This window comes from Callionymus lyra, chromosome 16, assembly GCF_982586985.1.
Source record: "Callionymus lyra chromosome 16, fCalLyr1.hap1.1, whole genome shotgun sequence".
NCBI lineage: Eukaryota > Metazoa > Chordata > Actinopteri > Syngnathiformes > Callionymidae > Callionymus > Callionymus lyra.
The window spans coordinates 327897-354884 of record NC_141833.1 but is presented as its reverse complement, the minus strand read 5'-3'; the positions used below and the strand labels follow the sequence as shown (position 1 = coordinate 354884).

The window sequence follows — 26988 nt, the reverse complement described above, 5'->3', positions numbered from 1 at the left end:
TTGACAAGCTACAGAAGGCTTATGATGTATTTTTTCTTGCGTTGTCAACATCTCTTTTACAATTCCCGTTTTACAATTTACGGACTTACTAGTTCTGCTGCCATTTTTCTTTTCACAAATAAGGGTGATAAGTTAACATATTGTTTCTCTTCATGAATGAAACTAACATTGTGAGCGAAGCCATGTTTCTCTGATCATTGAAGCGTTGAGTCGGAGCATGTGATGCAACTCTCCGGAAAGACCCGAGCGGTGTCACAAATCGCATACTTGTCTTAGTATACTAGAAGTTAGTATGCATATAGTGTACGTACTAACTAGTACTAACTAATTCTCGACAGATAGTATGTCTCAAATCAAACACTGCACTAACCGGAAATGACGCAACAGCTTCTTCTTCTACTACTATTTAACAATGGTTGCAACCAGCTGTTGGATCGCTATCGCCGACACGTGCTGGCAGCAGAAATAAAGAAAAAAATATGAGAAACTAAAAATAGAATTCGTGAGATATTTACGCCGCCTCATCCTTCTACTGCTGGCTGAAAATGCACCTGTAACTATATGCATATATATGCATATACTGTATATGCATATCTATATGACGCAACTTCAACATCACTAAGATGGCGGCTGTTTAGGGTAGATAGTGTCCATTGAGTACGCAAATTTAGTGTGCATGACACACTACATTTCGCATACTAAGATTTGAGACGCACTTACGCACAAAAAGACTTACTTTGAGTAGGCAAGTATGCGATTTGAGACACAGCTCTGGGTTACTGACTGGATTGAAGATGACCTGGTAAAATTAGTTATTATTTTAGTTTGTATGGTTTACTGTGTCAATTTCCAACTCAAGTTTGAGTTTCAGAGTGCCGCTGTTACCTCTTTGTGTTCCAATTTGGTTTGCTCATTCCGAGGAAATAAACTTTTTTTTTTTTTTTTTTCACAGACTCTACTCCCAAATATGATTAATTCGCTAACGGATTTAATCATTATTGTTGGGGAAAAAGGCAAAATTAAGAATAATTTTTATGTAACCACAATACTGTATAAATTTGTGAAAGGACCCACGTTAAATATGAACGTATGTATGCATGTATTGCGACCGTGCGCCACCCTCATCATAACCTCTCAGTGCTTTAAGGTACTGATTTGCAGTTTTATTCTTGTTAAACTTCATTTTAAAATGTTTTAATAAACTCCTGGCTGTCTCTGTATCAACTATTCGTTTTAATAGCTGGATATGTAAAATATTAACATTCACCGGAGCACTTCTGTACTAACGACCCATGTGAGAAATGTTTAAAAAATACCTTTTCCGTAAAGGGGAGTCAGAGGTTCTGGTTCATTTGAATGATTGACATATTTAAAGATTTGTGCGCACTCATAGATGCAGTCATTTAAATACTCATAATTTAAAAAAAACATTTTTTTTCATTATGTATTGATTTCGGTTTATCCGATTCACCAAACCAATCAATGTTCACTTCCGCTTCTCTCTGGTTCTGCTCAAGGTTTCTGCCCGTTTAAAGGAAGTGATTTCTTTTCTTATGGATTCATTTAAACATATATATTTAAACTGTAAGTAAATCTATGTTATGATTAGACACTTAAAATTCATTTTAAATGTTAAAAGAAAACTGTATACATTTTGATCAACAAAATAAAAAATGTCCTTGAGATTACAATTATAATTGCTGATTTATATATTAAGGCTGAGCATTTGCATTTTCAAGCACTGATGTTAAAACGTTTCACCAAACTGTTTATTTTATCGGTCACTATACTTCCTTGTTGACTTTTGCATCCATTTATATAAAAGGAGAAATCATTAAGTGAAGCAAAAGTGTTGCAGCTACTTAATTGGACTGGTTATTAAGAAAAGTTGGCTTGGTAAAACAGTTGCAGAATAGAACATCTATAGTACAGGTGTGATAACTTTCCAAAGTATAGGACATTACAGTATAACACAAAGAAACATTACGTTTTCTGCAGTTTGGTAGGAAAAAGTCGCGAACTTATTTCAGGTATATCGCCATAACAATCTGAACTCATGCATGTCAGTTCTATAGACTTCAGAGTAGGCTTTACTTTCTGAGGAGGCTCCGATCATTTAACATCTGCAGGAAGCTCCTCTGCATGTTCTACCAGTCTGTGGTGGCCAGTGTTCTATGCTGTGGTGTGTTGGGGTAGGAATGTGGCCAAGAGGAGTGTCAACAGGTTGGACAGGTCGATCAGGAGGGCTGACTCTGTGGTTGGCATGAAGCTGGACTCACTGGTGACAGTTCCTGAGATGAGATCTCTGGACAAACTACTGTCCATCATGGATGATGACAGTCATCCAATGAACACTGTCATCAGTGAGTTTGGGGGCAGGAGTGCAGTGAAAAGGTGACATTCCATGTTAATTCTGTCTGCATTATTTTTCTTTGATCTATGTTCTTTATCTTAGATTGTGTCATCTTGCACTTTCTTTTTATTGCTCTTTGTTCTTGTTTTATGAATCTATTGTCTGCATTGGCTGGAAAAACAATTTCCCGAAAGACACCTCCAGAGGGATCAATAAAGTGTATCTATCTATCTATCTATCTATCTATCTATCTATTTATCCATCTATCTATATGGTGCCCTCTGGTGGTCACGGTCGATTGTCCGATTTTATTAAATATAATGATTAATTCTGGGAAAAAGGATGATTCCTGAATCACAATATCCAACAATCACCATCATTAAAATGCCTTTATTTATCTGAAATAATGACCATTGACACTGTAACCCAAAGGAATAGAGGTCATAACTGGATTTCAAATGTAAAATGTAAAAGCCAAAACTAAAGTTTGCCATAAAAGGGTTTGAATTATTAAAAAATAATTTAAAAGAAAATCATTAAATTATAATGTTATGTAAAATACAATAAAAACTATGTTGCTGATTGTTGCTGATAATCATAGTTCAAAGAAAGTTGAACAAGAAATGTAAATTATCAATTTAAAATAAAAGACCATCAGTTATGATCAAACTTAAATGAGAAATAAATCATGAACTGCACTATTAAAAATCACACGTATGAATTAAAGAAAGAGGGCAAGTAAATATTAGAAAGCAAAAAGACCCATGAAAAAGTTAAGCAGCCAATTATGGTCTGTTATAAAAATAAATACAGAACATTTAATTTGAGGTCGTTTTCATTTGTTTCAATTGTTTTCATTAAGGGGAAGAGGGTGGACTTAAAAAATAAGAATAAAGATGATAAATAATATTTTATCTTATAGAAGCTGCTTCAATGAGCATAACAAGCAGTTATTTATGAGATGTTTTCTTAAAGTAACATATGGTGGGAGGATCTACATAAGGTGAGCAAACAAACTGTAGAGTGTGTTTGGCTGATATGGAGGGAAGTGTGTTTGAGTGTGTGCATGCATGCACAATGTGTGTTGACATGTTCTAGTTACAGTCCAGTGGAGGCTTGAGGGTCAAGAGATAAGACGTAAGGAGTCTGTATAAGTCCAGTCGTCGTCGTTGTTTCTTTAGAAAACAAAGTTTTGAGGTGAAAAAGAAGAAATAAAAATGTATCACAATGTTTGTCCATTTTTTTTTTTTTCGACTTTCAACATAACTATTTAATGCACTTATTTATTATTGTTTACATCTTGTGTAATACCTATGAATACATTTATCCAAGTTATTATTTTAAGTTTTAACATAGTTAGAAATTTCAATTGTTTTTTTATTATTCTTATTCTTTTTTTTCTTTTTTTTTTCTGCCACCAGTCCCCTTATATGACTCTAGGAGGGCCCCACCTGAACCCGTCGCCTGTAGAACATACACAACCCACAACCTTCTTGCTCCACCATGTGAAATGAGTTATAGTAATATAATTGTGATGTATAATTGTAGATTTAAAAAGTAGCTCTTTGTCTGTGAATGACATGAAAATTATTAAGTACTACCCATCCAAAGCTAGCTCTTTGTCTCCATCTTTGATACATACTGTAACTGCAATACATTTCCCGGAAAACAACACAGCTTCTCCTTCACTCATTTATTATAAGCTAGAAACGCACACAGAGAGCAAACACCTTCAAAACTCGTTTTTTGTTTTTTAACAACTCCATCACTCTACATCATTTTTCCATCATTCAATCAGACAACATTTTAGCATTCGATGTGCCATTGAAAGCTTTAGAAGTCATATTTCAATGTGCTAATTAGACAGACTTTTACAGTAAAGTACCAGGTTTCTTTGAAAACGTTGTCATTTGTCAGACCAAATGGACTCAGAAAAACCTCAGTTGGATGAAATGGACAAAACTTCTTTCATTGAAAATGAGTCGAAAAAACATTTTTCAAAGGAAAAGGATTCAGAAAACCTCTATCAGATGGAAACCCACAGACTTCAAAATAAAAGTTGGACTACTTTAACTGCCCTGAAACTTGTTAGTCTTAGATATGTTATGTAAAAAACAGTAATAAGTTGCCACCAATGACTTAAAATTATTTAATTTATCCATTACAACTTTCTTCCGTTTCGTCACAAGCCTCGGTAAGCTTGCAATTGCTATTAAATGCATAATGCTGTATAAAAAGCCATTGCATCAGAATCATGTTCATTGCCAGGGAATTAAAAGCAATGCAGGATAGTTTAATGGTGATGACTGTACAGAGTAAATAGAATATATTTAAATTAAATAAAAATTATATTCATGGAATACAATAAAGGAAAAATAAAAAAGGAGAAATTAAATCATGTAACCAGAGTAAATGTTTTAACTAAATAAAGAATGAAGCCTGGAGAGCACAACGAGAACGATGATAACATTCAGTACTGGGTGTGAACAAGCCTTTTGGAACAAGTGTGATGCACACCACCGATTGAACTATTAGGGCTGGTGAAGAATCGGGAGTAGATTGTAATATTTTAAGTAATTCATGGCCACAAAATCCTAAATCGTGGCCACAAATGTGTGTTCCCTGGCACCGATTCACTTACTTCTTTTTTTAACCATGCCATCTTGTTTGAGGCATTCAAATCCAGGACTATGTTGTCTTAAAACAATTATTTTAAGGCCTGTAGACATTTGATTGAGGCTTTTCTGAGTCCATTTCATTTGACAGAGGTTTTTCTGAGTCTTTTGGTTCTGACAAACGATGAGGTTTGTAGGTCCCACATACAGCAGGTGGCAGTAGCGATCTAAAACACACTCTCACAACAATAAGGATGACGCTTGTTATACAGCATTCTATTAAAGGTCATGAATTCTTAAATATACCCGTTTTTTGTTTTTTTTTAAGTCATAAATAAATTCCAAGGTAAAATTAAGAATAAAAATGTGTTTTTGTAAAAAGAAATGTATATGATTTCACAGAAAAAATCGAATTTATCAAAAGATGGATGAAAACAACTTCAGAATAGAGACGACTCCAAAAGAAGAAGAGGCAGCAGTTAATAAAATAGATATAGAGGGGAAGGTTAAAATAATTTCTAAATGCTTACCATTTTCATGGACTACTTCGAGAAAGGATGACAAAGTCAATTAGTTAATGCCCAAAGCAGCTGATACGACAAAAACCCTGACGATGATAGCAGGACAAATACTACATGTCACAACGGATAACAATACAAGACTTTAAACTAAATAATCTTTTGTTTCTTTTAAACTGAGGAGGTGAAGGATAACATTTCCGTCTGTGAAGGGTTTTTTTGCCTTTAGGTTCCTATTACTATCTGGTGAAAATTAATTAATTCATAAATTCATTTTTTATGCGTGTTTCAATCTAACAAATTCACACATGCTTTACAATCAGAAAACTAAATTACATGTGCCCTGTTCTAAAAAAAAGATATACAAGTTAAAAGTAAGTATCAGTTTTTGTAAAGCACCTTTCTAGACCAGGGTCAGAAAAAATTCCTACAAGTTTAAAAACTCTAAAAGGTATAAGACAAACACAAGAGTCCTAGAAAATTAGGAAAAAGCCTGCACAAATAAAGGGTATTAAAATGTTTCTTGAAGGAGTTCAGTAGACTTCATGAAGCGCAGAGAGAGAGGAATATCTTTTCAGAGCTTAGGAGCAACAGCCTGGAAAGATTTCTCTCCTCTGGTCCTGAACCGTGTGCGAGGAACCATCAGTAGATTCTGATCCACAGACCTCAGAGCCCGAGCTGGGGTGTAAGGATGGATCAAATCAGTGATGTAAGGAGGAGCCTGACCATGAATAGCTCTGAAAGTAAGAACCAGAATTTTAAAAGAAGAGAAGCTTAGGAGAAAAGCCTAAAATGAAAGATATAAATAAATAAATATCTGTAATATTGTTGCAAGAGTTACCTTTATTACAGTGGGCATGTCCCTTAAATGTCTTTCTCTATCATTTAAATTCTAAATATGTTAACGTAGATTATGTGTTTGACACAATTTAAAGCAGAATCAAGGCAGAGTTAAAAAAAATAATTGTACTTTACTAAGCATGATGACTGCGTGTTCTTCTTCTTCTTTCTTCTCTAGAAAAGGGTGCATAAAAAATGTTCATTTATTTCTTAGAAATTCAAAAGCATGAAAAACGTTTTGATAATATTAAATGCAACAGTATCTTTATAATAAGTAACATATTTTGGTATCTGGTATATAACTCAAATCATTCTATTCTATATATACTGATATATATATATATACAGTATATATTTAAACAATTTCCCGAAGGAGACCTCCTGAGGGATCAATAAAGTTTTGCATTACCTTATATTCATTCCTCTGGCTATTAGATTGTACAATTCTGAGTTTGGGGGCAGGAATGGCGCAAAAGTATAAAGTATCATGACATTCTATTCTATTATTTTTATGAATTATCGTCTATACTGCTGTGTATTGCTATTTGGAAAAACAATTTCCCACAAAAGACCTACCGAGCGATCAATAAAGTTCCATCTAGCTCTCCATCTATATTAAAATACAAATCTTAATTAGAAAGCAGGAGGCAGTAGCGTTCCAGAACGTGCACCAAAAACCCGGTAGAAAACGAGCTACAAAGTCAGTAAAGGCAACAACATTTCCTCAAAATTTAATTTTAATTTATTTTACTTTAGATTCAAGTGAAAAACGTTTGAATCATTTTCATTCTATTTGTGTTTACTTCTAAAGACCCGCCAGATCTCACACACAAGTAACCCCCCTCAGTACTATCTGCCAAAGAAGTTGAGTTGAAACACACACACACACACACACACACACACATACACACACATACCCACAACGTCTCCCACCTGGTAAGTTGTTTGGACGAAGATCGGTCTGTGATGGCGTTTCCCCTCGTGGTGTGTGTGACATGCGTGTGTGAGCACACGCCGGCGTTTTAACCCCTCATATGAGGGTCCACTGAGGGGATCCGTTGCATCACAGTGTCAACTTCCTTCTCTGTTTGACCAACGACTCCTCCTCACGGCCCGCCCCCCCCCCTGATCCCCCCCAAATCAAACCGTGACTTTAATTCAATTCAGAACTATTCAAAAACAAGAAACGTTTTCAAAAATCCTAATCGATGAATTACTAAGTGTGTGTATTTTTTTTTCATAAAAAAAAGGAGTTAGCCCTTTCATTTCTTTTAACCAGAATAATGAGAAAAAATATATATAAAAAGTTAGCCCCTTTCATTTCTTTTAACCAGAATAAGGAACTCATTCTGACTTATTTGAACGTTATTGACGTGTCAGTTTAGTCATTCTCTTGTGTCACACTCTTGTTTCCCAACACTTCAGAAAATGCATGTCGTCTTCATCTAAGCACGTTAACAATGTTTGAAGAATTCATTGAATTGAAAAAAAAATCCGCAAATCCAAAAAGAAAGCCTGATCTCATCTCATTCTGTCAGTCAAACGCGCGGCGGGTGATGACGTGCACGGTATGATATCCATTCATGAATCCACGCGTGGATCCGGAGTCAATGTGTTGCGCCTTTTTGCCAGCTGCGGTAACCGTTGCGTCCAGGGCGTGTGTGTGTGTGTGTGTGTGTGTGTGTGCGTGTGTGCGTGTGTTATCAGATGGCTGCTACAGACACACCACTGACGACTGCAGGTGTGGAAGCGTAGCTGCGTGCACGGACGGATGGATGGAGCAGACGCTTCCACAGAACAAAGAGATGGTGGTTGGATGACCGAGGAAGATCTCGCATGCAGGCGATTTACCTGAGTATTTGTTGGGGTAGGAGGGGTGGTGGGGGGTGGATGCGTTAGAAAGGTGGTTGATGATGAAGAGACTGGGCTGCAGGAGCGGTGGTCCGCTGGAGACTGAAGGGGTGAGACAGAGGAGGGAGGGATGAGAAGTGGGAAAATGTTGGTGTTCTAACGTGAAAACGATTCAGATGTCACTTATATTTGAGGTTAAGTATTTTGAAACATGAAATTAGGAAATTAGTAAATGTGTGGAAGTGTAACATTTAAAATTACTGTACAGAGTGAGATTGTGTTTTTTAAATTTGTAGTACCATAGTTGCCAGACTTTTTTTTTTTTTTAATCGAAATTCAGAACGTAAATATAAATAACAAACTGCCTGGGTCAATTAACTTTCTGTTACCATTTGATTCCATTTCCAATTTGGTCTTTTGATGGTTACAAAATGGTTTACACAACGAAGAATAGCAAGAATTAAGCAATAACTTCAATTTCTTCGGAAAATGTTTTTTTTTGTCTTTACAGATCTGCTGATTCAACAATGTTCTTTGGTGGGGAATTTCACAATATTGCACCACAGACAGGGTGGTGTCACCATAAAGAGGTCACATGGCCGGAGAACCAGAATGACCACAGAGAACCAGAAACACCAGATGACTTATATTAAAGTATTAAGTAGAGTATTAAATGTCATTTTCTTGTTCAATAAGATATTTTCAGGTAAAGAGAAGCCAAGGAAGAAAGTCACATGCACTATACAACCAAACATAAGGGTTTTGATGTCTATATACTGTTTGAACAAGTCAATATTGTGTTTTCATAACAAGTAATGTTTGATATCATTCTGAACCCTAGAAAGAGCTGGGAAAGATATGATTAGTTAGCATTATGTGTGAACCTCAGATCTTTCAATAACGTCAAATAAAAGAAGTTTCAAAGTCAATCAGAAGGAGGAGAAGGACAGAGGGAGTGGACCAGAGCTAATCTCTAGCCAATGGGTGCTGAGGAATCACATGTCACCCACCAATCCAGGAGCACGACTGAATGGCTTTCGGTCTTACCCTGCAACTTGGTGTGGCAAGTCTCCCCAGCTGCATGACCCTCTCAAGACGCAAGCAAGCTGCAGGCAATCCAACCTCCAGCAGCCAGCCGAGCAAGCCTGAACCTCTCCGGCTCCACCAAGCAACCAAACTGCTCTTCCAGAGAAGATCCATGCGTCAAAGACTTGTGATCCCTTGAGCCGAGTCAAGATACGTCTCTGGTCCGTTATGCCAACTCGGTCGAGGAAGATCTTTGCCAGCCTGCAACAAAGGACCACCTCTCTCCTCTCGACGTAAGAAACTATGACATTATCACTCTTGCATTGATTGATGTGTTGGGATTTTTTTAAATGATCTGAGGTAGCAAGATTAGCTCAAATTAAGTTGTAACGCTTTCCCAGAGTTGACACTTCAAGATCTAACGAAGATCAAAGCCTTCAAGTTAGGTACTTTCTGATTAATTAATATTGTTCCTTCCATGATTTCAAGGTAAGGTAAGGTAAGGTAAAACTTTATTGATCCCTCAGGAGGTCTCCTTCGGGAAATTGTTTTTTTTTCCAATAGCCAATACATACAGCAATTTTTTATAAAAAATAAAAAATAAATCAAAATAAAATAAGAACAAGAACATAAAGAGAAAGAACAAGATGACACAATCTAAGTCTAAAGATAAAGAAAAGAACATAGATCAAAGAAAAACAACAAAGACAAAGGATACAAAGACTAACATAGAACAGAACATCCAGATACTTTCACTCAACTCCTGCCCCCAAACTCAGAATTGTACAATTTAATAGCCTGAGGAATGAATGAGTCCTTGAGTCTATTTGTTTTGCACCTGGGAAGGAGCATTTGTGCACTCATTCTGCTTTTCTGCTCACTGATGACAGTGTTCAGAGGATGACTGTCATCATCCATGATGGACAGTAGTTTGTTCAATGATCTCCTCTCAGCAACTGTCACCAGTGAGTCCAGCTTCATTCACCACAGAGCCAGCCCTCCTGATCAACCTGTCCAACCTGTTGCTGCTTCTTGCAGATGTTAAATGATCGAAGCCTCCTCAGAAAGTACAGTCTACTCTGAACTTTCTTATAAACATGGTCTGTGTTGCAGGACCAGTCCAGTTTACTGTCCAGCCACACGCCGAGGTACTTATAGTTGTCAACTATCTCCACCTCGTCGCCTCTGATGGACACTGGACGTGGCTTTGTCCTGGACCTCCCGAAGTCCAAGACCAGCTCCTTGGTCTTTGAGGTGTTCAGCTGCAAGTGGTTCCTCTCACTCCAGTCCACAAAGTCACGTATCAGACTCCTGTACTCGTCTTCGCTGTTGTCCCTGATGCATCCAACAATGGCAGTGTCGTCAGCATACTTCTGGACGAGACTCAGCTCTGAGTTGTAGCAGATGTCTGAAGTGTAGATGGTGAAGAGGAGAGGGGCCAGTACTGTCCCCTGAGGTGCTCCTGTACTGCACACCACAGTGTCAGATATGATGTCCAAATTGTCAAAGCAAGCATCATCATTCCATTCAATTTTTCTTAACTGTTCTCCCTTTTCTCTTCATTTCTTTTAACAAATCCTATAAAAAGTAGTGTCAGTTTCCTTTACCATTTTTCACATTTTTGTATAATCAATTTAAGAGCCTCTTTTTCAGTAAAGAACATTAATCAAGACAACAAGTAGTGACTTTAGCTAATGAGATTGATTCAAACTAGTGTTTCATAATGAATTAACAAGACCAATTAATTAATTATTATCCACGGAAAAATTAATTGTTACCTTTGGACTAAGACTCAAAGGTGGTGTTCCATTATTTAAGGTATATTCTTAAAATATTACATTGTAATATTTTTTAAAACCAGAGCGCTGGTCGTTCTGATACAATGTAACCCTATATTCACTACATAGGTCAACATATAAACTCATATATAAATATGAGGATTAAAGATTAAAATGACTCTTAACTTGATCTTGGACATGACCAACTTTTGATGGAAAGACAAAGAAATCTGTGCAGGTTTATTAACGCAGAGGAAATGCTTTTGCAGTTAATTCATGTGGTATTTTGTACCCGTCTATGTATGGCAACCTTTTGAGTGCTAAGCTGTCACAATGTACTGGTGCAATAGCAGGGTGTATATGTTATACCTATAAGGGCAACAAATGTGTTGATTTCATCTCAAATTGATCTTGGACCTCTATTGTACTCATCAGTATGTGTCTGTTTGTATAAAACTCTATTTTAATTGAATTATTTACATTAGAAATGTATGTGCCCACTGGAAATGTCAGGAGTGAAGCCCATTATTACATTACAATGGCCTCCACTCCCATAAGCTCTCTTTTCCCGAGATCTTAAACAGGGGAGAACTTTAGTTTATAAAGTAATGACTTCAAAGCAGAACATCATCATGATGAGGGACTTACTGCAGGGGAGTAAGACGTCCACATTAGTTTCCCTTAGTCTTCTTTGAGCCATGACTTTGCAATGACTTTGCAGGCCAGCTGTCACATGTGCCTGAAAGGAAGCTTAAGTCGGACTTGCGGCCAAATGTCGGGTGAAGAGAGTGGCGGAGCTGTCAACCATCTGGTGGTGAGTATGCTTCAATGTCGGGGGAGGATGCCTGTAAGAGAGAACTTTAACTATGTTCCAGGTGAGCTGGGAGACGTAGAGTTCTAATGTGCCATGTGTATAATACATGTTCATTTGTTGAGGCAGCTGATTGGAACTAAGGCCGTGAAGTGGATGGGGCCTGTCGTGGTTGTAATCCCAGGACCAGTTTGTAGACCCCAACGGTGAAGGATGCCGTCAAGCTGAAGAAAGAAGCCGACCCCTCTATTTTAGCCTGCCGGTTTTTGAAGAAGCTGATAGGTACTGGCAGGCCAAGCGGGGAAAAACCCAGACGTGGGGGGAGTTTGGTTGGGGCTATCAGGCACCACAGGAGGCTGTGGATTGTCAACATTGTGTACAGTGGCAATGGCAGGCTGCCGACCTCTTCTTGGGATGTTATAAACATCATATCGTTGGAAACTTAGAAGATTTTAGGATACTCAACATCTTTTCCTAGGAGGAAGCAGTGGAAGCAGCAGAAGGAGTAAGGGGACTCTGATATTGGCTCCTCATGTTTGGTTGGTTGGTTAAAAAGCTCCTCGGTTGCAGGGCCTCTAGGTTGGATGAGAACCACCCAGATTTGCATTGGATGTTGCAGGGCTATCATGGCTGACACGCCTCTGCAACATTGCATGATCATCAGGGACAGTACCTCTTGATTGTTGGACTGGGGTGGTGGTTCCTCTTTTTAAGAAGGGGTATCAGATTGAGTAGTCAAAACCTCGGATTCAGAAGGAGCACTGTAGTCGGACCAGGTTGTGGGACTTTGGTTCTGCTCTACACCCTTGGCAGGATTCTTGACAATGGGAGTTCGCCCAATCTGTCCATAGGTGTTTTGTGGATCTGGAGAAGTCATTTGACCATGTCCCTCTGGGAGTCCTGATTTAGTTCATAACTTTTATGGACAGAATTTCAGTGGACTTTGAGATCCTTCCCCAACTGGAGGAGTTAAAGAATTTTGGGGTCTTGTTCGCAAGTTAGAGAAGAAGGGAGCATGAGATAGGCAGGCAGATTGTGGCGATATTAGCAGTTATGCGGACACTGCGATCCATGGTGGTTGTGAAGAGAGAGCGCTAAGCCAAAAGCCAAATCTCTATGGTCAAGAACAGTGGGTAGTGACCAAAAGAACAAGATCACAGGTACAACCGGCTGAAATTAGTTTTCTCTGTAGTGTGGTTGGGCTCTCTCTTAAAGATAGGGTGAGAAGAAAAGTCAGCAGGGAGAGGCTCAGAGTAGAATAGCTGCTCCTTCAAATTGAGACCAGTCAGGTAAAGTGGATAAGGCATTGATTAGTATTCCTCCAGGACACCACACTGGGGAGGTGTTCAGGGCATGTCCGACAAGTAGGAGACCACAGGGTAGGCCCAGGACACGCTGGAGAGACCATGTCTCTCAACTAGTCTAAAAAGGCCTTGGGGTCCCCTTGGGAAGAGCTAGACAACATAGTTTGGGGCTAGTGAAACCTGGATTGTCAGGACTCGAGACAGGAAACCAAATTGCAGAGGCAGGAAACCGGAATGAAGAGTAACCTAATTTATAAACCAAAATAGCAGGCAAAAAGGCACTGACACAAGGCACAAAACAATGGCCAGAACTGAATTCTTGACTCAGGCAAAAACACATACCAAAGAGGTTTGTCATCAAGACAGAGACTAACACACAAGTATTAAACAGACAACAATCAAGGGGAACTGTGATCAGGTGAGACGAAGACACCAGTGACACAAATAAGGGCAATCAGTTCAGGAGCACAAGAAGATGTAAACAAGACTGTGTTTCTGTACTTGTACTCTTTTTAAAAAATATTTTAAGTCTGACCTATCAGATAGAGATTACTATGAAAATATTCACCACCTCTTGACGATGTACACCGAAGTTAACTATTGTATTCCACAAGTTTCTGTTCTTGGCCTGATCCTAGCCACTATCTTGCTACGACGTTCAATTCTATACTAGAAACTATAGCTACTCTCAGTATGTACATGAACCTACTCACTGTTTCAACCACACTTCTTCAAAATCGCATCAATTAGAGGAAAGATTCAAGACATCCTTGTATTCTCTACTACAAATTGTGCGGCTTTCAACTAATTTTTACCAGTAGATTCTCGATAGTTTTCTTTTTTCCTCCCATCCCAAATGGATGCCAAAAGAAGTGTCCCACTTATGTAGTACATCTGTACTTGACATTATTAACTTGAAGTGAATTACATCAGGATGTGCTGCAGACATGAGAAAGATGCAGACATGAGAGTGAGTAGAACATTTCGGACATTTCGGACTATCTTACTATCTTACTGATCGACCACAGTATGTCAGGCTGAAAGACATCATGTCTGACAATGTGGTATGCAGTACAGGAGCACTACACTTCAGCCATCTGCTACGACTCCGCGCTGAGTCTCGTCCAGAAGTATGCTGACAACACTGCCATTGTTGGATGCATCAGGGACAACAGCGAAGACGAGTACAGGAGTCTGATACGTGACTTTGTAGACTGGAGTGAGAGGAACCACTTGCAGCTGAACACCTCAAAGACCAAGGAGCTGGTCTTGGACTTCAGGAGGTCCAGGATAAAGCCACGTCCAGTGTCCATCAGAGGCGAAGAGGTCGAGATAGTTCACAACTAAAAGTACCTTGGTGTGTGGCTGGACAGTAAACTGGACTGGTCCTGCAACACAGACCATGTATATAAGAAAGTTCAGAGTAGACTGTACTTTCTGAGGAGGCTTCGATCATTTAACATCTGCAAGAAGCTCCTCTGCATCTTCTACCAGTCTGTAGTGGCCAGTGTCCTGTTCTATGCTGTGGTGTGTTGGGGTGGGAATGTGTCTAAGAGGAGTGTCAACAGGTTGGACAGGTTGATCAGGAGGGCTGGCTCTGTGGTTGGCATGAAGCTGGACTCACTGGTGACAGTTGCAGAGATGAGATCTTTGGACAAACTACTGTCCATCATGGATGATGACAGTCATCCTCTGAACACTGTCATCAGTAAGCAGAGAAGCAGATGGAGTGCATGAATCCTCCTTCCCAGATGCAACACTAATAGACTCAGGGACTCATTCATTCCTCGGGCTATTCGATTTTTGTTAGTTTGAGGGCAGGCGTGGAGCGAAAGTATCTTGAAATTCTATTCTATGCTAATCTTTGTCTTTGATCTAAGTTCTTTATCTTTATCTTTATACTTAGATTGTGTCATATTTTTATTTATTTTTGTCCTTTTTCTTATTTTTATTTTTTATGAATAATTGCTGTATTTTCTGTGTCTCATTGGAAAAACAATTTTTTGTTTGAGGTTTGCCAACAAGGAGTCATGTAATAGCTACTCAATAAAGAGGAACAAGAAAAGATACATGTATGCCTCAAGTCTTCTTTGAGCAATCCTATTAATAGTTTAGTTTAGTATTAGTTTCAGTTTATTGTCCAACAGTCAGACTTACTGGCATAGATGCCATGTGACTAAGGGCACTTCTCCATCTGATCAGAATAACATGACACAGAGAAACTTGCCTGAGTAATTATTTTTTCTGTGGCCACCATTGGCCACCTGATGATAATTGTTCAAACCACACCAGGAGAGGGCTTATTTGTTGTGAATCAAAACAGATACACAAATTGTGCGTGTGGTCATTTTGTTAACTTTTACTCACAATGGATTTTGTCTCAATTTATTCTAAATTCAGCATATTCCTCTGACGTTTATGCATTTGTACCAATGCAGGAACTTTAGATACCGGAAAACGTGTTAATATTATTGAGGTCACTAATATTATAATATTAATTTGAGAAGTTGGTCAACTCAAAAAGGTAGGTGAATGTGCCACAACTGCTGAGAAAATATATTTTTTAGTTATGCTGACTTTAGCCATATATACTCGACTACATCCTCTCCATAAATAATATTCAAAATGTAAATTGTCTGTTACATGATAGTTTTCACAAAATTATATACTTGTACACATGAGTGTGAAATGGAGTGTGAATTTGTTTCAATAACTCAATTGCAAAACATCAAATTCATATAAAATTCAGATCGAAAATCTATGAGTTACAATAAAAATAACCACATACAAATGAATATGAATAAATCAATTCATTGAAATGACCACTTGGAGTCTATTCTGGTTTATATATTATTTGTTCGACAATATCAATGTTTACAAAATAATAATGAAGTTACCAGTGGTCTGCTGTAACCTGTTCACTGTATTGTATTGTGATCATTAAATAACCATTAGCATCATTTGTTTCGTCTTCATCAATATTTACTAATCACAAAAAAACAAAGCAAAATATACATAACCCAAATACAACTTTTCTTTATTTTCTTATATTATTATGCTTTCTGTTTGTTGTAGGCGTGGTCATCTTGTTACAAACACTGGGAAAGACGTGTCCCTGTTCATGTCCTCCTTTTCTTGTTATGATTAAATAATGTTACATTGGTCCTTGAGGTCCCACACGTAAACCTGTCACTTCTACAAATGATTTATTTTAAAGATCATTGCAACCTCTGAAAAATACTGTAGTGGGCAGTGCATTTCACACATAGGCCTTCAGTGGCGGCACTCATTTAAATGAATCCAACTCTATATAACTACTTTTAGGTTATTTGTACACCATGTATGTAGATTCGACCGTGTACTGTTATAGGTCATTAGAGCATTATCAAATAAGCACAACATCATCGTATTACTTCGTATAACTTATCATCAATCAATAAAGTTCTACTTAAAATATCACTCCGATTATGGGTCTATAGACGCTTCCTGCATCGATTTACATGACTGATCGACACACAATAATGCAGACTGGACCAGGCTGTTTGACTCCCCGGAATGAGAACCGTGTGGGGTCAATCATCCATCCAGAGTTACGTATTGAGCATTTAAAGAAACTGTTGTGCAGGAATTCAGAGCTGTTCATAACAGACAGATAACTCGCATGGCCAGAATAAATGCCTTAAATGCATAAGTATCTTTACATTGCAGCTATACCTGTGACACACACAAAAGCATCACTTATTACCTCATAAAAGCGCAACATTATTTAGGAAAGTTGCATTTGCTCAAGTAGTTCATGGACTAAAAGTGTTGGACAAGACCTTTCCGATTGGTTAAAGCGTTTAAGTCTAATGTTATGGTTCAGGACCCGCAGAACTGACTCTGAAGGCCTCTGGCTGACTGGCTGAACTCTGATCGGATGAATGCTGTTATATGGATATTTATATTTGGAAGCGGCGCGACCAGGGGTAAGCTATGAAAAAAGGTGGATAGACTATTTTAAATTATTATTAAGTAGCTATTCACCGAAAATATAATACATTTACAAATATTAGAATTAAAATAAGTTTGCAATTCAGATATTTCTTAGACCAGCATAGAAGGATTTGCAGGCCTGGATGTCCCACCAATAAATAAATCCATGTTTCAGCTGCTGAGTGTATGGATTCACTGTATTTATGTCACAAAGTTCGAGTCCACTGTCGGTGTGTGCACCCAGATTGCGTTTTGTCCATCTGGACCTGGTCCAGCAACTTCTATAATTGGAACCATCAGCAGATTCTGATCCACAGACCTAAGAGCCCGAGCTGGATTGTAAGGCTGGATCGGATCACTGATGTAAGGAGGAGCCTGACTAGAATTTAAAAAATGATCCTAAAGCTGGCAGCCAATGCAGAGTTATAAGGATCGGGAAATGTGAGTTCTCCTAATAGAGCAGGTAAGAATTCTCACTGCAGAGTTTTTCATTAACTGCAGGCGAGACAGTTCCTTTGTGTTTATATATGAAAATGAACTGTTACAATTGTCCAAACGAGAAGACAAAAACGCATGGATTTGTCCCAATCGTGTTGTGAAACCATTTTCCTGAGTTCAGAGATTTCCCTCAGTTGAAGAAAACAGTTTTTGGTCAAATTTTTTGCAGTGTTGTACTAGAGAAATGTCTTTGTCAAGTACAACACCCAGGTTTCTCAAGCTCAGTTTGACAGAATCTTTCTTTTAACAGTTTTGGGGCGACTATGGTCATCAAGTTCTATTGAGTTAGATTCAGATTTGATCTTTGATCTGGCCGTCATGATTGATGTCTCAGGGTTTGGATATAAACTCTGATAGTAAGGAGGATGAACGGATCCAAATGGTGGTGTGCTCAGGATGTCTGTTGGACACACCACCTTATTTTCTGTTCTTCCACCTGCCTCTGAATGCAGTGGCTGGATTTGCCGTTATATTCCTTTTTCTTTCCTTCCTTTCTCTTGTTTTCACTTATTCCTTTATTCACCCTTCCTTCCCCTTATTTGCATCTTTACACCAAAAAACATTGTGACATTTTTTTAAAATCTCCTTTAGTCTTTTCAATTATCTGTTTACTGAGTTCATCACATTGACTTTTGTCTAGTTTCCTAGTAATTCCATATCCGTTCTTATTATTTTCAACATATTTAATGGTTTATATAATTCAATTAATTAATCACCCCCCTCTACAGGTGCACCATTGCTATTTTTAATTTCCATTTTGTTTATCTTCGAGGATTTTACCAGTTCTATGTTCTTATTTTGCAATCAATTACTTTAGATTACCGTACATAGTCAGTCACGTTAGACTACCTCAAGTAGTAAATTACTGTATACTACTATATTCTTATTCTGCACATGCAATAACCTTAGATTACCATACATACAGTAGTTAGTCATGTTAGACTACTAGGAGTAGTAAACTTTATAATACTAGACCAGAATTTATTCAATTACTTTGAAGATAAATAATTACATGTGTCTAGGTTGAAATGACCATGTCTACTTCAACATACAGACTACTTCAGTTGTCACAGTGAGTTTTCCACAGTCTAATAATTATTACGGTATTTTAAAAAACAAGATTTGAAGGCTTATGGTGTCTTACTAGTGACACTGTGTGAAGTTGTGTGCGCTGCTGTGCAGACTCCAGATTTAGTTTAAAGTCAGAATAATTTATTCTTTGAAGCAGGGACAATAATAAAATACCAGTAACACTCTGTCCGATGTTTCTCTAGATGAAAAAGCTGTAATGCCTCCACAAACACAGATGAGGACAACTCCCAATCCCCCACCACACCACCCACGATCACAGCAGCTCAGGTTCATGGAGAGCTGAGGAGGCTGCGCCCTAACAAAGCTGCAGGTCCAGATGGAGTGTCGCCTCGACTACTGAAGGCCTGCGCGCGGGAACTGGGTCACCCCCTTCAGCACATCTTCAACCTGAGCCTGGGACTGGGGAAGGTTCCCCAGCAGTGGAAGACACCGTGCATCATCCCAGTCCCAAAGAAACCCCATCCTGGAGAGATGAACGACTTCAGACCTGTGGCCCTGACGTCGCACGTGATGAAGACCATGGAACGACTGGTGCTTCATCACCTCAGGCCACAGACCTGCCACGCCCTTGACCCCCTACAGTTTGCTTACCGGGAAAAGGTGGGAGTGGAAGATGCCATCATCTTCCTGCTACACCGATCTCTCTCTCACCTGGACAGAGGCAACGGTGCTGTGAGAATTACATTTTTGGACTTCTCCAGCACCTTCAACACCATCCGGCCTCTGCTCCTGAGGGACAAACTGTCGGGGATGGGAGTGGGTTCACACCTAGTTGCCTGGATAAGCGACTACCTGACCGGCCGACCCCAGTATGTGAGATTGGGGGAATGCAGGTCTGACACGGTGGTCAGCAACACGGGGGCGCCACAGGAAACTGTGCTCTCTCCTGTCTTGTTTTCCCTGTACACGTCCGACTTTCAGCACAACTCAGAGCTCTGCCATGTGCAGAGATTTGCGGACGACACAGCCATTGTTGGCTGTATCAAGAGCGGAAAGGAGGATGAGTACAGGGAGCTCATCCAGGACTTTGTCAAATGGTGTGACAACAATCATCTGCTCCTAAACACCACCAAGACCAGGGAGATGGTTGTGGATTTCTGGAGATCCACCTACAAATACCTGGGAATACAGCTGGATGACAGGCTGGACCGGACCACCAACACAGACGCTCTGTGCAAGAAAGGACAGAGTCGTTTGTACTTCCTTCGAAGGCTGGCATCCTTCAACGTCTGCAGGAAGCTGCTACAGACCTTCTACCAGTCTGTGGTAGCGAGTGCCCTCCTGTACTCAGTGGTGTGCTGGGGGGGCAGTCTAAAGAAGAAGGATGCTTCACGCCTGGACAAATTAAAAAGGAAGGTAGGCTCTGTTGTAGGCACGGAACTGGACAGTCTGACATCCATAGCTGAGCGACGTACCCTCAACAGGCTCCTGTCCATCATAGACAATCCACACCATCCTCTTCACAGCACCATAGACCGACAGAGGAGCAGCTTCAGTGACAGACTGCTGTCAATGTCATGCTCCACTGAAAGACTGAGGAGATCATTCCTCCCCCATGCCATCAGACTCTTCAACCTGCATCATACATGACACGGACTCATCCCATTCTTTTTAACGTTTTTTATATATTTTTTAAATATTTATTTTATTTTATTTTATTATATATTTTTTTCCTTTTTATACATATGTTTCAGTATATTTTAGACTGTACATAACTTGCATGCCTCTGTGTTCTATCTCTTTGTAACATATTCTGGAGCTGCTGAACCGTGAATTTCTCTAAGGAGATGAATAAAGTATCTATCTATCTATCTAATGCCGTTTTATTCCTCATCCCAGGTTCGTAAGCCTTTGTTTTAAAGTAACAAACACAGACATGAACATTTCCTTCCCAGTTTCCCACAAAGGCAATGATAAAAGAAAGACCAAAAGTGACGCAATTAAAAATGATTATATGATAAACATAAGAATTACCATTTTTTCCATCAAACAGATAAACTTGTAGTGTATAGAAGTATTATTATTTGGAAATAAACAACATTAAACAACTTTAGTGAAAGCCATCTCTCTGGAACTGCAATGGGAGTTGAGAACACCTACATCCTAAAGAAAGCCTAACGTTTTTTTAAACTGTAATTCTGTAATTCTATGGAATTAAATGGGTAAAAATCTGTTTTCATGATTTTAACTTGGTAGCCTGAGAATTATCAAAGGCTTTGTAAGAGATTGATAATAAAATACATTTATATTTTAGATCAATGAAGTAAAAGTTCTCTATTTCGATTTATTTTAATATGTACTGTGTATTCATATTTCACATTTAGTTCAATGTGTACACAACAATATTGGAGAGCTTCAAAGTTTTGCTTCTCTTTCAGTTCAGTTCAATGACCATTATGTCCAAAAGAATGTCATGCATTCTTGATCAGCATAGATTTAATAGTCCTCTACATGTAAATTATATCAATTGTGTGAGAGCCTAGAAAAAAAACAAATCTTATCGCAGAAACCACCCTAAACTTCAAACGTTGCATATTCCTTAACCATCATTTATGTCAATTACAAAACTAGTTTGAAGACCTATTGGACCATTTCTGCTTCTCTTCATATCCCCTTGTCATATTCCGTCAGAACACATAGGGCAGCTGAAAAAGTCACCTACATTTATTTGCATACAAACGATGCAAAACTGTATTAGATATTTATTTCAAACAAAAAATGATTCAAACTCCCAGCCAAAGAAAAAAAACTTCACTTCACCAGCACTTTATTGGCATCATTTGAGATTCTGCCACTAGGTTGACCTCTGTGTTCACCAGCCTCAGATCAATATTTATTTTGTTAGTATTAAGTAGTGATGGGCTGATAAGGCCTCGTGAATCAGCTTCAACAGTGTCATAATTTTGATAGGCCACTAGATGGCACTCTCTGCTTTATAATCGTTGGCTCTGATCGGCTAAATTAATTATACCTGGAATCATTTTCACTAAAGAGTGTCATCTAGTGGCCTTTCAAAATGACGACAACCCATCATTAATAACTCGGTTTTTTTGTTATACACACACTTTTATTTTCCAATTAATATAAAATGGTCCAACGTCCATCCATTAACAAAATAAAAATATATATATTAAATTTAACAACATAGCACACTCAAAAAGAAAACATTTTCAGTGACCTCTGCGGTGAACACTTCACATGGTACAAGCTCTAGCATTATGCAACACAATCTACCTTCATACTGTATATACATTGAAGGTTTCTGTAAAGTGTCATAGCAGTTGTCCTTGGTTGAAACTGGATAAATTAGCACTAATTTTCAACTGGTGGTGTCTTACTAGGATAGGGGGCAGCTGCCACAAAGCCAGGGCCCAAAATGGTGTATTCCAAGTTCACTATTTATATTACGAAAGCAAATGATGTACTGACTGATGAAGTAAGCCTTTAAAATAAAATGTGTGTCATAAAAAGGTCACTTTAGTCCAGCAAGGCTTAGTCGGGGTTTGCAGGAACTTGGCCAAAATACATGTTCCTGCATGTTCCTCATTACTGTAGAGGTTTAAAGGTTCAAAATAGTTTGTAAAATGTGCTTCCATCATGAACTGTGTGGATGACTTTTCCCCGAATTCAAAATTGAATGGATCTGTTTATTGCAAGATATTGACTGTGATGTCATGAGGCTCATCAAAGTTCAACACTGCATCATCAAAGTCAGACAACAGAAATGTCCACACTAGAGGGTAAAGTCATATAAGAACCAACAACAGAGATGTATTGACCAATAATGAGAGGATCGAAAAGAGCATTGAAATAATGAGCATTCCAAGTGACAGTCGAGAGAACGATATACCAAGGGGGATCTCACCCGGGACCAGCAACTCGCCCAGCCTCAGCTCACTACCTGCAGAGAGAAGCATACACTGGTGGCCCAGACAAGCTTGTAGGGAAATACAATACGTGGGTGTTGTGCTCTCACACATCTTTAGTCCTTTTAGTATTTTTATTTTAATCCTGTTTTTGTTTGTTTTCGTTTTAATCAAAATTTATATTCTAAAAGCTGACAATTAGTCAGGCCTGGACAGGAAATGGTGGGAATGAGGATATATTTGGGATATTTTCTGTGTGGCAGATTAAATCATTGATCAGTAGAGAGCAGCATTCAAGGACCTTTTTTACTCAAGGATGGTGGTCAATTTGGTTGACCCAGAGTTGCCTGCCTGTGTTCCAGGGTGAGCAAGAATACTCGGTAGACCTCGAACCCTTTTGTGTTCATAAGCAACCGAGGTGCAGCATTTCTCATCAGGAAAAAGGACACTTTGACATAAAAAAGAAGGAATATGTTCAGAAGATGCAAGAAGGAGAAGACATGATTTTACTCTCAGACAGACACATTAATATCCTTAAAATCCAAAAGAAGAAAACAAGTATTCTAATAACGGTCTGTTCTGAATAACTCTTGGGAGGTGGCTTAACATTTTTGTGGTCACAGGAAGTAAATTGTACGACCTCTGAGGAAAAGAGAGTTTAATCAATTTTTGGACAGTAGATTCTACCCAATGGGAATAGGAATCTCAAATAAATTTAAATTGCTAAACAACACAAGTCCTCAGAAAATGTATTTGCATTGAATGATATATATGAGATGAAGTGTACTCAACAAAATAATAGTTACATTGTCTTATTATTAATGTATATTTTATGCTTTTGACTACACAAAGCAGTATTTTCCTTTCTTCAAATAATAACAGGAACACAGAGAAAACAACTGCCTGTTGCTGAGATGATTTTTTTTCATTATTTAAAACCAAGGTTATGTTGCACGTGTTCGGGACAAATTGAACCCTTGGCAATGTGTAAATGGCATGTATTGCAACTGTATAACAAGAAGGCAAATTATTAACTTGGAGTTAATTGAATCAAATCAACATAAACCACAACATGTATGTGAGCGGTTCATTGTTTTGTAAGATTTTAAGTAAATTTTTCATTTTCTATACTCCGCCTCATGACGACAATGGGTTTGGATTATTTTCAGAATAATCTGTTCCTTTTTACAGTTCTATAACTGCTACCAAAATGTTTGTCCATTTTAATAGCAACTCAGGTTACATCGTCTTAATTTTCGTCCAAAACGACGCACTTAAAAACATTTAAATACCTCCATGGTGATCGTCTGTAATAGATAGATAGATTATTAATCCCTCTTGAGATCTCTTTCGGGAAATAATGTCCATCTTGTATTTAAAGAATTTTCCCGAAAAAAAGAAACAAGTCCATATTTGTTTATATGTCAGAATCTTGTGCATTGACACTTTTAAGGGTTTGAATTAGGAAATACTTCAAGCTGAGACATTGACATTCTGCTACAAACTATTTATTTTTGAAATATATTAAATATAACTTTAGGGGTCCAAACAAAAATAAATATTTTCTAAATATATGAAAAATGAATAGATGTTTGTTTATCCACAATAACAAGCAAAATCGGAAGAACTGAAGGGTTTGAGTCGGACCTACAATTCTGTCTCACAATTATTTTATTTTTTAAAGGAAGTGAAGTAAATAACGTTTTCTCTATCGGGTCTTGTTAAGTTTCAATGCTAAGTTGCAGATAACTTAACTTGACCCTCATCAATCCTGAAAAAAACAAACACGTTTTGAATAATTTATTAAATAATTATTTGCTTTGCTATGTTGTGTTAAAGCACTGTACTACAGGGTAAAAATATTGTAGTTCATTTTCATCAATATTAATAGAATAAACTAGACATGTGTAAAATTCTGCTTTTGTGTTTTAATTCATTTGAGTCTCAATTACTTTCATTTGTTTTGCAACCATGAAGAAAAATAGCTGAAATACAAATTTAAAAATGCTGTTTTATTCATTAGCATACAAAAAGAACATTCTTTGAAAAGGGAGTAACAGTTCAGAGTCATTTCATTCCTTCATAAAAAATAAAAATAATAAAGAAAAACATAAGGAATGTGTGCTGAAAATAAAAGAAAGTAAAAATACAATCCCTGACCTGTTTTGTAAACATCATCCACACTATTCTGGGTCCAGCCCATGGTCAGTTCTGTCAATAACTTACTGTGACAGAATAAATATCTAACTATAATTTAGCACAACGTTATAAACAAATGTACAAAAGAACACACGGATTATGGCTTGAACATGGCTCTACATGTGCCTCTTCATGTGAAGAGCCAGGTGGTCAGAGCGGGAAAACGCTCTTTCGCACAAGTGACACTGGAAGGGTCTGTGTCCGGTGTGTTTCCGGAAGTGACGTGTGAGCTCGTCGGACCTTGCGAACTTCCATCCGCAGCCTTCCCAGTTACAGTGATACGGCTTTTCACCTGAGAAACAACACATCAGAATTAGTGACCGAGGTTTGTATAGTGGAATGCACAAGTGACAGAAAACCCCTCTTACCTGTGTGTGTTCTCATGTGCGCCTTCAGGTGCGAACTCTTCGTGTAGGTTTTCCCGCACCCCGGAAACTCGCAGTTGTGCGTCGCCGTGCGTTTCCTCGCCCACGACCTGCGCCCCCTCTTCTGCTTGATCGCCCCGACTTCATCGTGCGCGTAGAAGTCCATTAACGACGGCGAGGATGGAGGGGTGAGCATCGCCCCCTGGTGGTGGGGATGAGGATGCATCTCTCTGTACTGCTCTGGGAAGCACGGCTGCGCGTAATGGGACGGATACTGGTACTGGTTCTGCGGGTGATACTGCTCTCCCTGGTGCATGTGCTGCAGACTGAAGTCTGCGGGGTGCTGCAGGAACGCAGTGGGGTGCCCGTAGCTGCCATTTGGGGTCACCACCATGCACGACTGTTCCGTGGGTTCGGTTTTAATTTTGTATCCAGGTGGGCAGTTCGCGCGCAGCTCAGTGTATTCCCGTCTGTCCGGTTGGCTTTCCGCCGTGTAACTGATGTCCGGGTGGAGGAGCTCCGCCATGAGTCCACGCACGTGATAGTGGGGCGCCAGGTGAGGGGACAGGCGGTCCGAGCAGCTCTGCGGGGACTCCGGCAGCGAGTACGCGCACGGAGAGACGTCACCTGTGGCCTCCTGGCTGCTGGTTTCTGAAGGGATGGTGTTGGACAAGATGAACTCGATGTCCACGAACTTTCCCAGCTCGTCCTCGTCCCTGGAGGGCATCGGAGGAGAGCCTGAGATGTTAAACTCCTGAATCCGGGGAGGTTTTACGCAGCTGCGCGCGTCCACGGTCTGGAGGCACGAGAACATATGGAGTCAGTAAAGAACCAGAGACAAGAACAAGTCAACACAAACAGAGTCTTGGTGTCTACTTACAAATTGATGTTCTGGAAAAGTCTGCAAATGGTTAATATGGATCACAGGTTCAACAACTGCCATGTTGTCTCCGTCAGAGGATTAAGAAAAGCGCTCAGAAACTCTGTCCTCCGCTTCCATACAGGTGTGGGAGAAGGTTCTGGATGAGGATATGAGGAGCTACCGTGAAGCAGGGTCTTATAGCCCAGTGGAGTATGTCAGAGGTGTGGCCACCCCCACCCCTTTTGACACACATAGCTACACATCCACCTACCCCCGCAAGGTGGATCTTAACAAACTCAGGTAACCACCGCTGTATTAGAGTAATCCATTTTGATAGAGTTGATCTATCAAAATCTAATAATATGTAACAAAAACGATCGACATCTTAAAAACACTTCAGAGCTACGTCAGTACATGGTAATTCGATTATATATATATATATATATTCAACTTGCATTATTACTAAATAGTTGTTTTTTTTACTATTATTTATTTATGTTTTATTATCTTTATATATTTATTTATTTTAAATTTGGAGAAATGTATGATAATGTAAGTCGACAAGAATTCGTTTTATTTCATGACTGATGGTGTATCTCGTCGTATCTTACAATTTAAATGAAATTGACAGTTTCGCTCTACTGGCTTCCATTCGCACGCTCCACCGCTGGACGTGTGAATCGTCACCCCACTATCGAGATTCATCGATTGGGGGCTTCTTTATTAATGACCCCTTCATTGCCTGCACCCTGAACCAGAAAATAACGTCGTAGTCACGTTGAGGAGAATTTGCTTTAATTCATATTCCAAGTCAGGAGGGCTGTACACATTTTGTTGGCATGACTCTCAATAATGACCAGTAACAATAAGTAAAACTTGGTGCTTCAACAACAAAACAGAAAAGCATAATTATTCATAAGTGCCTCTACTACAATACAACATTGTTGATATGATTCATTCTCATACATATTTTGATCATCATGAACTGTAAGAAAGTACTATGTACACATTTCACTACTGATGAAAATACTCCTG

At 38.8% G+C, this 26988-nt stretch overlaps 2 protein-coding genes across 3 annotated transcripts in view; both read right to left on the bottom strand.

Annotated features, from left to right (window-relative positions):
• The window catches only part of slc6a9 (solute carrier family 6 member 9), a 54139-nt gene extending 46744 nt beyond the window's left edge, over positions 1-7395 (bottom strand). The window contains exon 1 of one of the 2 annotated variants that reach the window (XM_087812021.1): positions 7260-7395. The gene's annotated coding sequence lies outside the window, so the exon portion shown is untranslated. The remainder of the gene's footprint in view (positions 1-7259) is intronic. The other variant, XM_087812024.1, reaches the window with a different exon arrangement.
• A 17125-nt stretch (positions 7396-24520) lies between these two features.
• Positions 24521-26132, bottom strand: klf17 (Kruppel like factor 17). Its single transcript, XM_087810838.1, has 3 exons — positions 25972-26132; positions 25095-25887; positions 24521-25018 (listed from the first exon to the last, which is right to left on the bottom strand). The coding sequence occupies exons 1-3, from the start codon at positions 26032-26034 to the stop codon at positions 24843-24845; spliced, it is 1032 nt and encodes a 343-aa protein (XP_087666964.1). The 5' UTR covers positions 26035-26132; the 3' UTR covers positions 24521-24842.
• Between the last annotated feature and the right edge of the window lie 856 nt (positions 26133-26988).